This window comes from Vipera ursinii (assembly GCF_947247035.1).
Source record: "Vipera ursinii genome assembly, chromosome: 2".
Taxonomy (NCBI): Eukaryota; Metazoa; Chordata; class Lepidosauria; order Squamata; family Viperidae; genus Vipera; species Vipera ursinii.
Genome location: NC_139513.1, coordinates 108,968,781 through 108,984,153, shown reverse-complemented (window position 1 = coordinate 108,984,153; position 15,373 = coordinate 108,968,781). Strand labels below are relative to the sequence as shown.

The window sequence follows — 15,373 nt, the reverse complement described above, 5'->3', positions numbered from 1 at the left end:
AGTTTTTCTAACTGAATGAAAGAAAATCTCATGACAGCAACTAGACAGTTATACGTGTAGTAGCACATTAATATTCATAAGGAAGGGAAGAAACAAGGATAAACTAGAGGCCTTTAGTTAATCCCTTCAGTGTCTTCCTTTTTCCTTTCACCATTCACTAATTATATGGTAAAACAAACCAGCAAATGATACAAAGAATAGGATTCACCTATACATTTTTGAAGGTGTCAACAAGCATGTTGCCAGGCTAATGCAAGAGATATTGTATACATGTATTTTCATAAAGCCTTTGACAAAGTTTCCTTACTAAAGGTTCATAATAGGATATATAGATGTATGGATTTCCCCCCCCCCTCTAATTACATTGGAATCCTTTAATGTGTAATCCTCAGGTGGAAAGATAAAGAAAAAAAATACATATCTGTCCCTCAGCTAAAGAATACACTTACGTATTTTTCCACTCAAGAACAACTTGCATTTTGATCTCTTGGAAATCTTGCTCTACTTCAACAAATACTTACTGTTGCTTCTGATCTGAAGAATTTTACCAGACGTTGCTTATATGTTTTTAAACTAGTATTTTAAAAAGCCTAGAAAGTTTTATTTAAAAAAAGAAAGCTGGAATGCTGCCCAATTATTATTTATTCCATTTCTCAAGGGTAGAAGTCTGTACCGCTCCAATGACTAGTTCATTAGTACTCATTAGTACTATTAGTACTCATTCAGTGAGAAGCACATTAGCTAGGCAGAACCCCTTCTTATGCAAGCCCATGCTGAGATTCCCCCCTCCCCCATCCAAGTACACACTTCCAGTTAATTACAAGGAAAGAAACATTAATCTTATTTAAAACTCAGTTTCTTAGAAATCAAATGGACTTCTTTAAACAACTGATATTATTTTTTTTTCTTAGCTTACCAGGTGGTGTATACAATGGGTGATTGATATAATATGCCATCCAGGCGGCAAAGCCCCAATAGTAAGTGCAATTCTGAGGAAAGAATTAAAAGTATCACATTAAAGATGTAACATACTAGTAATAGTATTTAAAACAAAGAACTTGCTGACTGCATCAGTTCCATTGCTCCATGAAGAGACCCAGCAGAAAAGGAGGGCAGTTTTTAGTCTACAGCAGACATGTCAAACACAAGGCCCGGGGGCCAGATCCGGCCCATGAAGTGGTTTCATGTGGCCCCCGAAGCCATCCTGGAAACAGTGAGGGAACAGCCCCCAGTGCCTTGGCCCTGGCCCAGAGACCCTCCTTCTGCCAGAGACCCTCAGATCTCTCCCACTCCTGCCCAGGCCCCCATAGGCACCCTTTGATGCGAATGATGTAGAGCTGGCCACGCCCACCCAGTAGGCCATATGCACTCTAGCCACGCCCACCCTGGCCACACCCACCCGGCCCCCTGAGGGCAACCGCAGTGCTGATGCGGCCCTCAATGAAATTGAGTTTGACATCCCTGGTCTACAGCTATGTTGCTTGAAAATGTCATTACCTTGAAGATGTTACGTAAAGGCATTGTTCCATGGGAGAATCTGTGGACAAAAAGGGTCTCGAGGAGGCGCTTGACATAATGGAAAGAGTGACAAATGCAAGCCAAGCTAGAAAGGAAAGGAAAACAGAGATGGCTAACAATAGAATCACTACCTTACCAAAAAAAAATATAGAGATACTATTCTACTCTTATTTGATCATCATCAGACAAAGGATAAGGTATATCCACATTTCCAAAGTTATATGGCCACCCATCTCAAATTCTTCACTCTAAGTTGCTAGTAGCACATAAAAGAACTACATTAACTATACATAACAATAAAAAATACCTAATTATTTTTTAAAAAAATAATCAGCAGTTCAGGTAAAACCTAAATAACCAATCAACAAACAAACTAGCACAAGCACTGCATAAGCTTTGGAACACATCCACCTTCCCAATGGTGACCCAACCATGACTTTAAGGCAGGGGTGCACAATTAATTTCCCCAAGGGGTCACATGAGAAACTGGGACACTTGTGGAGGGCTGTCACCGCCCCACCTCCTGCTATTGCTGCCCTGACACCTGCGGTTGCCCCCCACCCCGACTGCCCCACTACCCTGCTCCCATCATCCTGCCTCTGCTATTGTGTCCCACCTGACTGCTACACGCTGGCCTGGGATTGCCTGTGGGCCATAAAATGCCCAGGCCTGTTTTAAGACCTTACATAAGCCTAGCTGGGTTGGGGCAAATCTAATCTCTGGGGGATAATGTTCTAAAGGTCCTCTTCTTGGGCACTGCGCAATGATATTCCCTAATAGACAGGATTTGTAGCATCTCTCTTCTGCTAGATATGATGGGATGGGTAGATATAATTGGAGAGAGGTGATCTCTCAAATACTTGCCTTATGCCATGAAGGGTTTTACTATTTTGGCCATGTCATGGGATCAATGGGAACTCAATGGAAAAGACGGTTTTCAAGTTATTGAGCTGGAGAAGCTAAGATAGACAGAGGGAGTAGCAGCAGAGGCCTTCAAGGATGATGGTGCATCTCATCCCAACCATGATTCCTCATTATTTACAGAAAAATAAAACTCCTTTAGGGTAGGAGAACTCCACCCATGGAAAAGGAAAGAAAATTTAAGAAAGAACCCACTCTTTGTGACTGAACGCATATATTGCCTCATGGACAATGCTTCTAGTAGTGAAGAACTTTAGTATTAGGAATTCTATTATTCTATTATTAATTATTCTATTATTGAGCTATCCTATTATTATATTTCTATCATCCTTAGACAAATAGAAGTGGAACAGGCTTGCCAACCATATGGGGACTTGTCCTCCCACTGTGAAGATGCAGACATCTTGTACTATCTAGATAGATAATGTTGGACTAGACCCAGTAGATGGGATGCAGGTTAGTACTAACAATGAGAAGAAAAGTAGGCAGGCAGGCCGGGAAACCAAATTTGGGTTGTTGGGCAAGAGGTTGAAATTGAAGACTGCTGAAATGACTCTCTTGAAAAGTTATCTGTTCTACACAGTCTGCCAAATAGGCAAACAGAATTAAGTAGTTATAATGCAGGGATGACATAATAATGTCAGGAGGAGGAGGAGCTTGGATTTTTAAAACAATGAGAAAACCTTTAATATGTACAAAACCAAGTCTGTACAAAACCAGAATCAGAACAGTTATCAAAATGCTGGTACATCATATCAAAAGGCTGGTGGGAAAGCTTTTCACATGATTCTGATGGGAACCCCAACAAGATGTAAGGAGCGTTCAGCTTGGGGGGAAATAAATGTTAATGGAGATCTAACAAACTCTTGTAAGATACAAAAAGGAACAAGAAAGGGATGTCCACTGTCCTCTCTTATTTATTTTGGTTTTTGAAATACTGAATAGAAATCACAAGATGAAAGGGTTGTAGGTATAAAACTTTTTTTAAAAAAACTTTTTTTTTTAAAGTAAATGGTTTTCGCAGATGACTGGCTTTTGAAATAGCCTTTAAAGGGAATTGAAACATTAATGGCAAAACTAAAAAAATGGTGCAAGATTTAAGATTAACAAATAGAAGACGTTAACAAAAACATGAAAATAAAACATCAAACAGAACTGAAGAATAAAACAGGCTTTAAGACTGAGAAGTAAAATATCTGGGTATCCCTAGGACAAATACGAACTGTATGTAGTTTCAAAATAACCATGTTAAGACATGGAATGAAGTTTAAAAAGACATTTTAAAATGTAAAAAACTGCAAGTGTAAGTGTTGGCAGAAAAATATATCTAAATTTGTGCATAGAGGAAAAAGAGGGGGGGGGAGAAGAGAGAATTGGAATGCTTTCCAACTTCTATACAACTGAGATTAGAGATGATCGGTAATGGCCACGTTTGCTCATCATAACCAATGTTATAAAGACTCTTGTAAATATACTTCAGAATACCAAAAGAAGTTCAGTATAAAAAAGTGTAAAGTAATGTTGCCTCTCCCCCCCCCCCCCCCGCAAAAAAAATCCAACTTTTAACTGTTAGCTAAAAGGGACCTGAGTGGAAAGGGAATAAGAAAAAGAAAAGCTTTTGGAAGCTTTGGAGGTGGCAAGTTAATAAACATGACAGCCTTGTATTACTGCTGAAAAAAAGAGAAAATAACGTATCTGGAATTATTGAGAAGAGAACTGAACATAAAACTATGAATATAAGAATGCCTTTATACAAACTTATGATAAGACCATCCTCAACAGTACTGTGTATAATTCTGGTCCAGACACCTTAAAACACTATTACAAAATTAGAAAAGATGCATAAAAGGACAATCAAAATGATTAGGGCAGCGGTCCCCAACCTTTGCAGCTTGGTAGCCAGCTTGGGGGGGTAGGGGGGGAGAAGGGAAATGGGCCAGGTGAGTGGCAGCATGCACGCACGCAGACCTTGTGCGAATGGCGGGCCAGGCTGGTGCTGGTGATGACCTATAAAGCCCTACATGGCATGGGTCCGGAGTACCTAAGGGAGCACCTGCGGCTGGCGTCAACTTCCCTCCGCTCAGTGCGCTCCCACAGAGAGGGCCTCCTCTGGGTGCCACCGGTCAGAGAATGCCAACTGATGGCCCCCAGGGGGAGGGCGTTCTCTGTGGGCGCGCCAGACCTTTGGAACCATTTACCGGTTGAGCTCCGGATGGCTCCCGACCTTCGCTCCTTCCGACGTGATCTAAAAACTTATTTATTTGAACAAGCCGGCCTGGTCTGATGGGTTTGGGGTTTTAAATTACTGTTTTTAATTAATTTATTGTATTCGGGCACAATTGTTTAATTTGTTTTTAATTTTTGTATTTTGTACTTTTGGTATTTATTGCCCTGTACACCGCCCTGAGTCCTTCGGGAGAAGGGCAGTACACTAAATAAATAAATAAATAAATAAATAAATAAATAAATAAATAAATAAATAAATAAATAAATAAATAAATAAATAACTTGCGTGAGCAGCAGGCCGGAATGTATGCACACAAGTGCCTGCCAGCCCACCACTCGTGCAAGTTGAGCTGTGAACACGCCTGCGCATAGTCTAGCCAGCCACTCATGCGGCCTAACAGCCTGGTAGAGGGTAGAGTTGAGGACCACTGGATTAGGGCACTGGATGAGTTCTCTTATGAGAAAAGACTATTGCAGCTAGAGCTGTCACTTGCAATGAAAGTCATGATAACAATATATAAAATCATACATGCCAAGATATAGCCAAAGTGTACGTTTTTTCTTCCTCTCTCACAATCTTAGAAGGTGAGGTTATTGAAACTAAGTTCAGTGAGATTCAGGATAGATAGAAGGAAAGTTTTTCACATATTGTTGATATGTACAATTTGCTATCAGGAGTTTGGTCAATAAGCACCCAATTTGCATGGTTTTAGAAAGGTCTGGGCAGATTTATGTAAGATCAGAGTATCGATGATTATTAATATATATAGCAACTTACTACCCCCTGAATCTAGTGGTGGGATTCAAAAATGTGAACAACCGGTTCTCTGTGTGGATGCCTCTTCCGGAAGTCCATTCTGGGCCTGGGCAATAAAAAAATTAGCTACCGGTTCTGCTGAAGTGGTGCGAACTGGCTGAATCCCACCATCTACCTGAATCATAGCAGTGAGCTTTAAATACTGATTACTGGAACGTGTAAGTAGAAGGTGGCAGTTACTCCCACCTAAATTTGTGACCTTCCAAATGCATCCAGCTGGCTATTTTATTACACAGAATGTACCTGTAATCTGATGGAGCAAAACTTTATGTCCTTATGTAATATTTCAATAATACCCAAATGCAAAAAGGAATTCAATATTCAGACTAATTCTTTTCTGCCAACTCTAGAAATTGTCAGTTGGAACACAGGGAAGTTTTCCTTTACAAGAGTAAGATATATGAAGGGAAATGTCTAGTCCTAGCAAGGAAGAAAAATGAATTAAGTTTGGGACTGCCCTTCCTTGGAGAAGATCTCAATTCACTTAGTGGAAAACATTCCAGTTTAAATTAAATGTAAGCAGTGAAATGGCTATTGTGGCCTAGAAATACTCACTGAACCACAGAGTACTTGCTGGAGCTGAAGTCATATCTTGAGCCATAAATGAAGGGAACCCGGAAATAAAAGAGCAGGTAAATTAGGAGGGGCCCAGCATACTCTGTGAGGAATACCTGACAGAACAAAAACAGAATGTAAAAAGGCAAAAGGAATTCACAAGGAAGTGTTTTCTTGAGGAGAACTGAAATACCACTCACAGTCACCCAGCTGATCTGTGCACCTAAGTCCCGGAAATACAGTGTTGCCGTTGTACCAACTGGCAAATTCTGAAGGATATCTTCATCCTTCAAAGTCTTTCCCTCTAGAAGAAAGAGAAATCACACTGAAACTCTGCGGGACTAAGAATCTTGATATGAACATCAAACACAATAGCTGCTTGTTTGGCTATACAACAGAGAAGAAATTGTTAGCATGACACTCTAAAGGACAAATGGTTGCAGAGTAACCCAAGATGAAAGGTGCTTAATTATCTTCTTACTTTATTCGTGATTAGCAAACGGTTAGCAATTAACTATTGGTAGGTAAATATTTCTTTCAAAGAGGCTCTTCTTGTGAATTCCCAAGCCACAGAATGTTCACACCAATGTTGTTCTCTAATACAATCTCATTCAAGTAAATACCAGCCTTTGTTTTGTTCTTTTCCATATCTTTCACCAAAAACTTTATCCTAAAGAGAGAAGTCAAGTACTAGGAGATATCTTAGCACAGCAACTTACTGGGATCTAGTCGCAGGGACTGCCGGGCTGGATACCACTGAGGGTCTGAGAAAAGAAAAAGTTTTCTTATAATGAGTCAGAACCATTAGCACCATCCATTGGCAGCACTCAAGAGCAATTAGAGATGTGAAGGTAGACAAAAAAAATTTGCCCCAGTTTTCATCAGAAAGAGAATTTAAGAATTAGAGGAAAATTACTCATTCTAGATCAATGAATAAAATTTCCAAATGGTGTTTTACAGTATAATCTATACATATTGGGTATATGCCTAAACTCACAGCTGTTACTATTTCTTTAAAGATGTTATACACGTTTAGACAGGTAACCTACATGGCCATACGGCAGCTGAAGCCCAACAGTTCTGGAGAGGACTAGAAAATTGATGAAAACACAAACAAATCTTAGATCCTCTCGTCAGCTTCAGATTCCTTTACCTTTCATAGCAAGTAAAAGTAACCGGTCAAGAAATAAACCAGCACGAGGGGGGAAATGCTCTTAATCTAGACATTTTTCTTTCTCAACTCCGTAAAGGGATAAAAAAAAGTTAAATTCATATGCTGAAGCCATTGATCTTTGAATAGTAATTCTAATCAAAGAAAAATAAAATAGTTATATTTTCAAAGATGTGCCATTTAAGTGATGTAACAATAAGTTTTCAATAGCTAATTTTATTAATAAAGTAAGGGGCTCTGCACTTACAACACTGAAACCCATCACAAAGATATGATAAACAACAAAGATGGTATTTTTCTATACATACGAGACTTGGTAAAGAGATTCTTGATTTCAGCTATGGTAGCATTGGGCTCTACCTGAAAAGGAAACACACAAAAGAAATCAGAAAACCAAAGGTTACTATTCTGTGTAATCAAGTAAGACTGCTCTGATTCAACTACTTTCTAACCTGACAAACAGGCAACAGCAACAAAAATGCCTCAGACATAACAAGTGCATATTCAAATTACGCCTAAACTGGAAATATACCACCGGCTTGTATCAGCATGTGAAGCAAAATAACACTAGATGAGTCAATTAGAAAATTTAAAAAGCTGTGATGAAACAATACTCTCTCAGCACCCCAGAAACACTGTTGGAGATAACAAGTAAGAAATGTGCTTCTGCCTCACACACACTTCTATATTCTTATCAGCCTAGTGGCTTGCACCCTGTCTAATAGCGTGGTGCAATAATTTGGATTCAGTCCAGATGAAGTCTTTGGAATATTCAAAAGCATTTATGCAACCGTTGCCTGTGCATTTGCAACTTTTTCTATGTTGGCATGGCTGCTACAGAAGTTTCTCCACTATAGTCATGCAATCCTAGGGGGAAAATCCTTTAATAAGTTACAAACATCTGGCACATTCATGTTCCCACAAGTTTCAAAGAAAATCCAAAGCACTGCATACGCCTAGCCTCTGGTCAATAGGAATGTGTTAGCCGAGGTATTAATCCCTTTATGTTGTTCACAATCACTTTTGTAAGAACACAGCATCAAGAATGTGGTTAGAGGTTTTGTTCTCCCTTTCTCAGTAACCTTGGTTGCTGTTATTTTGTATAATCATTTGTTATATCTATTTTAATCATTTTACTGTAAGAAGTGAATGTAAACTTGTTTTCTTCCATCTCGGAAGGCGATTTCTGTCATCCAGAATAGGTTTGGATGAAATGATTTAACAGTCAATTGATACTGAAACAAAGAGCCTTGGTGGCGCAGTGGGCTAATGCCTCCTTAAGTAACACCAGCTGCCTGCAATTAGTGCAGGTTCGAGTCCCACCAGGCTCAAGGTTGACTCAGCCTTCCATCCTTCCGAGGTAGGTAAAATGAGGACCCAGATTGTTGGGGGCAATTAAGCTGACTTTGTAATAATGCCGCTTGGGGTGTGTGTGAAAGCCCTAATAAGCAGGCATATACATAGAATGAAGGCTACTGCTAAGCTTGTAAGCCGCCCTGAGTCTTCGGAGAAGGGCGGGATATAAATGGAATTAAAATAAAAAATAAAAAATAAAACTTCTTAAATCAACGCTGATGTCACCAATACTGACTGCCTAATGTAACTTGAAGGTTAGTGTTCTTTACAGTGTAGTGGCACACTCATAAAATTTATAAAGCAACAGAGCAACTTTACTGCAACTAAGAGACTTCTCATGTAACAAAAACAATTAGTAGGTAGACTAGGTATGTTAATTATATTTTCATCCTGCCTGTCATATATATAAATGTCTTGGTCAACTAGAGGTAGTAGACATATCTAATACTCCTGCCTCTTATTTTTCCCCAGAGTATATAAAGGCATATTAATATATTAATACATAGTTCATTAATACCGGTATATAATTATAACAGTATCATGAGTTCAAAAAATACACAAAAAGTTCTCAAAATAGTAAATGGTTCCTACTGTATGTTTTTTTTTCTTTGATGAAAAAATATAAGAAGATATAAGAGAAGTGTCAAGTTGGGACTAGCTAAACTTCAAAGAACTGATCAATTCTTGCTAAGTTATAAATGTGTCTGGGAACTGTAGTTCTTGGAAGCCATAACATGGAATGAATACTTCCTGCTTGATTCTTGAAGAACTCAAACCCAGCCCCACCAGGAAAGATAGGCATGTGAATGTGAAGCTACTGGTATCAATAGTGTTTACATTCAGAAAAAATGAACTACAAATGTTGTAAATTTTCATTTGTTTCTGTGTGCCAGAATCTCTGAATATCTATCATCTATCTATCTATCTATCTATCTATCTATCTATCTATCTATCTATCTATCTATCTATCTATCTATCTATCTATCTATCCCCCCTCTCTGTCCATCCATCCATCCATCCATCCATCCATCCATCCATCCAAGCCAGTGCAAAAACTAAGCATTAAAACAAATAAAAAGGTGAATATGTCTATGGTTAATAGAGGCTGGGAAAATCTTTGCAAATCTAGGCGCTCTTCCAAAAAGTCTGAAAAAACTGTCAAAAACTAATATAAAGAAAGAAAAGGGAAAAGACAAAAGTACAAAAAACGATAAAAGAAGAGACTTTTAATCTTCTTTGTAGCAAATCCAAGTGCAGGTATTACTCAATTTACAAACATTTGTTTAATGATCATTGAAAGTTACAATGGCACTGAAAAAAGTGACTTATATCACTTTTCACACTTATGATCACTGTAGCATCCCCATGTGCATGTGATCAAACTTTGAATGCTTAGTAACTGGCATGTATTTATGATGGCTGCAGTGTCCCGGGGCCAGGTGATCCCCTTTCGAAAACTTTTTGACAAGCAAAGTCAATGGGGAAGCCAGATTCACTTAAAAAAAATCAGGTTATTAACTTATCAATTGCAATGATTAACTTAGCAACTGTGGCAATAAAGGTCACAAAATGTAGCAAAACCTGCTTAACAACTATGTCACTTGCAACATAAATTTTGGGCTTAATTGTGTAAGTTGAGGACTACCTGACGATTACAAAATTGCCTCTGACTCTTTATGTTTACAAATAAAGCTTTCCTTTTCTATTATCTAATGTTTTCTAAATGTCAAAACCATAGATCACAAGTTCATTTTTTTCTGTTCCATGCAAAAAGTCTATAGGGGGTTTCCACTCAGAAACAAATGTAGACATTGTCTTTTCTCTAAGAAGTTAATGTAGCCATTTCTGCAAGTTTTGTTATCTTTTCCAACTATTCCTGCATTATGGGCAGTACTGAACCTTTCCACTTTTGAGCATATTAGTAATCTTACTTTTTAAAACTTCCTTTTTATGACCGTGTAAACCCTATTCGGGGTAGAGTTGGGGCAACTGCATGGAGCTGAGTGTTTACTGGCTAAATGTCCTTCCTGACACTTGCGAGGAGTTTGCAGATTTTTTTCCCTTCTGCTTTGTGTTTCTAGGAGAGAAACCTCTCCTACTACCTAGGAGTGAACTCTCAAACCTCTGAGTAGGAGGCGAGTGTGTTCACTACTAGGCCACCACACTGCTCTATATAATCTCACTGCAATTATGTATATGTGTGTGTGCGCGCATAGTTACATGACTTTTTCCAGCTGTTTATCCATCAGTCCCCAGCCTCTGGTTTCAATTGTATATTAATCTTTAAAATCTTTTCTGTTTAAAGTTTTAGAAGTTAAGAATTTTTGGAGAGAATTTTATAAAATGGGTGACAATGAAACGATACAAATTGAGAAGAAGGTTAAATATTTGGATATTACTATGACAAATTTGAATAATTGTATCTGCATTAGCCATTATTACACATAATATCTGAATAATACAGGAGTATCTCAATTCTCTTCCAAAACTCCTCTGCATTTGGGTATAACTGCTTGGTAATTACTGCTGCCAGCTCTATTTCTATTGGGACATCTTTACCCGGCATTATCTCTCCTAATCCTGACACGTGAGAGAGATAGAACCCCTGCAGTCTATAGATTTATTTCCAAGTTTAAAAAGAAAAAAAAATGATAAAAGTGAAATAACAGATTTGCAGGTTGATGTGACTGTTATATGGCACAGAAGACATTTTAAAGTATTAAACAGATTTTGTATGGCACAAAAGCATGCAGGATATACGTATGTGAATGCTATGTAGGTGAATATATACAAAGGTAAAAAAAGGAAACAATTAATGCCAGTATATAACAGTATCATGAGTTCAAAGACGACATAAATTAAAATTTAAACTCTTGGCTAACTTACTTTTTCATCCATGTGGAGCAGGTAGAAGTTGGGGCTCTGGGCAGTTAGGAATTGATGACATACTTACTTGAGATGTGTATGGATGCTGCTTATTCTTGTTTTGCTGTTATTATTGAGTTGAAAGAATTTTGAAAATATATGCTCGTCTTTTTTCTTTGTGGCTGATTTATTGCTATATCCCTTTTGTAAGTTCCTTATATTTGCTTGATTAAAATGACTTAAAAATGCTCGTAATAAACTAATAATAAAATGGGTGTAGGAATGTTGTGTTGGAATTCTGAGCTGCATTTTTATATTTTTAGAATTTTTAGTCATTATAAATGCCTAGCAGCCATAGATTCACACACAGAAAACAGGTTACCCTATTGATTTGTGCTGCCATACTACAAAATAGTAAAGTAAGGTGAATGCATGGCTATGGAAGACCGTAGCACTTTAGTAAAAAAAAATCAGTTACTGGGACATAAGACTAGGGTCCAAATGCTATACATGGCATACAACAAAGTGGAAAAAACTAGGATTATGCTTTGTTGACAACTATCGCTATTTGGAAGTTACTCTAGTCTCATCTCTATATTTAGTCTCTTTGCTTCCTCAACAGTTAATGCAGGAGTCTCATTTGTCTGGAAGGATTAACAATACCCATAGGAATCAAAATGAAAAAGGGCAAGCTGCTACTACCACCCAGTGCTGACACAAAACTGAACTGCCATGGTTAGTAAATCTTCGGGACAAAAAAAAAGGTGAATGTCCCTCTTTGGTGCTCTCCTTTCCACATCTGTTTTTCCTATCCTTCCCTATAAAACATGTTTCCTATCTTCCCAGTTTATCTCATCCAAAGAATATACATCTCAAAAAGAACGTCTCTCTGATCCACTTTATGCAGAAAAAGGACTATAATGCAAATGCAGACAGCCATTTGTAACTAAGGTGTCACCATATTAAGGGTTCAAAATCCTCCCTCTAATCAGATTGGCTAGCACTTTTGGATGGGATTTATCACTCTTTGCAATGACAAATTCCACCCAGTAGACCTGTGTCTGAAAAGTTTACCTATCTTACAGATACTTTTGGTACTGGGTCTTTGAGTTAGTTCTTGAGCCAAAATGCACTAATATCTATTTTATACAAGAGTCCTGTCCTGAATCTTTAAAGATTGAAAAATTGGCCAATAGGAAATGTTCTGTGGATTGTATTTTTTGAAACAAACAAAAAATTTGAAGTCCACTCATTTGTGTTTCCTCAAGCCAACCAGATACATGCGTAAACAATTATAGCATTTTGTTTCATTATCTTCTAAACCAAAACAACTTCCATATTTTGGAGATTCAAATATATCCAAAATCTGAAGATGGGTCTAGTTACAGTGATAGACATGCAGATCGAGAAGAATTATTTTTTCTGTGAAATTAACCGTTGTCAGTGATAGTGCAATTATTATGTAAGCATGAATGTGTTTTCAAGGCTTTAAATTTCTGATTTTCACTTATATTACAAATCCATTTCCATGGAGTTAGGGTTCATGCCTTTGTTCCTTACTTAGGGTCTGCATAGAGAGGTATCACATCAGCATTTTTTTTAAAAACAAAAACTCTACTGGTGGTCACATCATATGCTTATTGTAATCATAATTCTAGAGCTGTCCTACAAAAGGTCTTAATATCAAACACAGCTGAAAAAATGATTAACACATTCAGATCAGAAATAGGTGGTCGTGATTATAGAGCAAACTGGACTTAAATGGTGCATCACACAACCGCAAAACAAAAGTACTTCTTATAATTTTGCAACACGTGTATTTGCATTGTGATAGCATACATTGATATATTTTGCAATTGACTATAATTTCTTTGCATGAATATCTCACATTGCTAACTACAAGTCCTGCATATGTAGATCTCACTTGCTAACTGAAGTTCTGACTTCAGGTATATTTCATTCAAGCTTTGATTTATGGCAGTTTTTAGTAAATATCTCACTTTTTCAGTATGAAAGTACAATATTATATATATTTTTTAAGACTAAAGCAATTCTAAAGCTCCACAATGACAAAAAGCCAACTTCGGCTTCACATCCCTCTTCCAAGATTAAGACCCTTACCTTATCCAGGAAGCACAACTTTTCCCGGGTCTTGGCATCCAGGATCTCCACCTCAAAAAAAAGAACACCCCTTTTAGATTTCTTAGTAGAATGGTGTGGCCCTAAATCATTGATATTTCTGGATGGACACCCCTCTACAGGCAACAATTTCCCATCCATGCCTCTTCACAAAGCAGCAAATCCCAAAGAGTACGTCCAGTCAACAAATTTGTTCACAATAAGCTTCCTTCCCTATGATCAAAATTTAATTATGGATCATTTCTGATCTGTGTGAAAATTTGAGTCTCCCCCCCCCCAAAAAAAAGCTCCTGTTGAGATTAATACTCAAGGTTCAGCCTTTTAAGCAATTCAGCTCAGCAAATAAAGGGGCTTCCCTTTTAGTCTATTCTGTAGGTTGTGTTCCAAGGCGTAAGTCGATAGCATGGTAGCTAAACCACTAACCCTTCTCAGCTAAATATAAAACTGAGCCCAGCAAAAAACTTCTTGCAAGCAGCCTCTTGGAGAGTTAAGTCAGTTCAGGAAATGTTGAAGCCTTTTATTTTTATTTATTATGAAATTTATTTGGCACCCACCTCGTTTCAAAGTTAATCTCCCATTCAAAGGGAACATGCCAATGCATTCATGTTCAGATTTCACAAGCCATCTTTTGGGGAGGAAAAAGGTATTCAGGAAATTCTCCCTTCGACTGCACATTAGTACAGGGGGCTGCTTGGCAGAACTAACAGATTCTAGGATCTTATCCAGCTCTCTATTGATATTAGAGCCTAGAATTTTTCTCTGCCCAGGAGACCAGGTGTTCCTGTTACAGTAACACAATAATTGAAACAACAACAATTCCTAAGTACTTTTAGGGGTGGGGAGAAGTGTATCATGCTAGGACAAATTACTTAATGCTTGCTGTGGCACATGGAGCTGCCATGAATATAATTGGAAATTTCAATAGGTCAGACATGTCAAACACAAGGCCCGGGGGCCGGATCCGGCCCGTGAAGTGGTTTCATGTAGCCCGTGAAGCCATCCTGGAAACAGTGAGGGAACGGCCCCCACTGCCTTGGCCCTGGCCCAGAGACCCTCCTTCTGCCAGAGACCCTCAGATCTGTCCCACTCCTGCCCAGGCCCCCATAGGCACCCTTGATGCGAACGATGTAGAGCTGGCCACGCCCACCCTGTAGGCCATACGCACTCTAGCCACACCCACCCAGTAGGCCACGCTCACCCTGGCCACATCCACCCGCCCCCCTGAGGGCAACCGCAATGCTGACGCGGCCCTCAATGAAATTGAGTTTGACACCCCTGCAATAGGTAGAAAAGATGGCTGCTAAGATGCGGTCAGAAACAAGGCAGTCAGCTTGTCTGACATAAGTCTGTAGTGGCTTTACATGTTGATGATCTGTTTCTGGGCTCAGTTTATGTATAGACACTGTCTTAAACAGGGCTTTTCAACCTTTTCACCCATTGTACCACTTTTAGGATATGGCAACATCCGAGTACCACCAGTCGCCTAGCAAGGTGTCAAAAACCTGATGACACCCCCCCCAAAAGGAAAAAAGTGATGAAGTACAGGTAGGCCTCGACTTACAACAGTTCACTTAGTGACTGTTCGAAGTTACAATGGCACTGAAAAAAGTGCCCCCCAAGCCACAGCCGAGCAAGACACCTGCCTGCCCGCCCAGCGGCGCTCTTCCTCCTGTCCGAGGCTTTCATCGTTGTGAGCATTTCTATTGAGGATTGGCAGCGGGGGTGGGGTGGGGTGGTGTTTGGTTTTTATTTCCCCCGTCTGCTGGGTGGTTGCAGCAGGTTTTGGTCACTTCACATGACCCTGG

The 15,373-nt window shown here is 38.9% G+C and overlaps 1 protein-coding gene across 3 annotated transcripts in view; it reads right to left on the bottom strand.

The window, feature by feature from the left end:
• The window catches only part of TECR (trans-2,3-enoyl-CoA reductase), a 47,794-nt gene that overhangs the window by 12,670 nt on the left and 19,751 nt on the right, over nt 1-15,373 (bottom strand). Inside the window, exons 2-9 of one of the 3 annotated variants that reach the window (XM_083357056.1) lie at nt 13,551-13,601; nt 11,451-11,688; nt 7,517-7,568; nt 6,757-6,801; nt 6,238-6,341; nt 6,038-6,153; nt 1,498-1,603; nt 917-989 (exon numbers count right to left, since the gene is read on the bottom strand). In XM_083357056.1, the coding sequence (XP_083213182.1) occupies nt 917-989; nt 1,498-1,603; nt 6,038-6,153; nt 6,238-6,341; nt 6,757-6,801; nt 7,517-7,568; nt 11,451-11,462 (508 nt within the window). In that variant the 5' untranslated portion in view covers nt 11,463-11,688; nt 13,551-13,601. Of the gene's footprint in view, nt 1-916; nt 990-1,497; nt 1,604-6,037; nt 6,154-6,237; nt 6,342-6,756; nt 6,802-7,516; nt 7,569-11,450; nt 11,689-13,550; nt 13,861-15,373 lie in introns of those variants that run through there. The other 2 variants (XM_083357055.1, XM_083357054.1) reach the window with 2 other exon arrangements.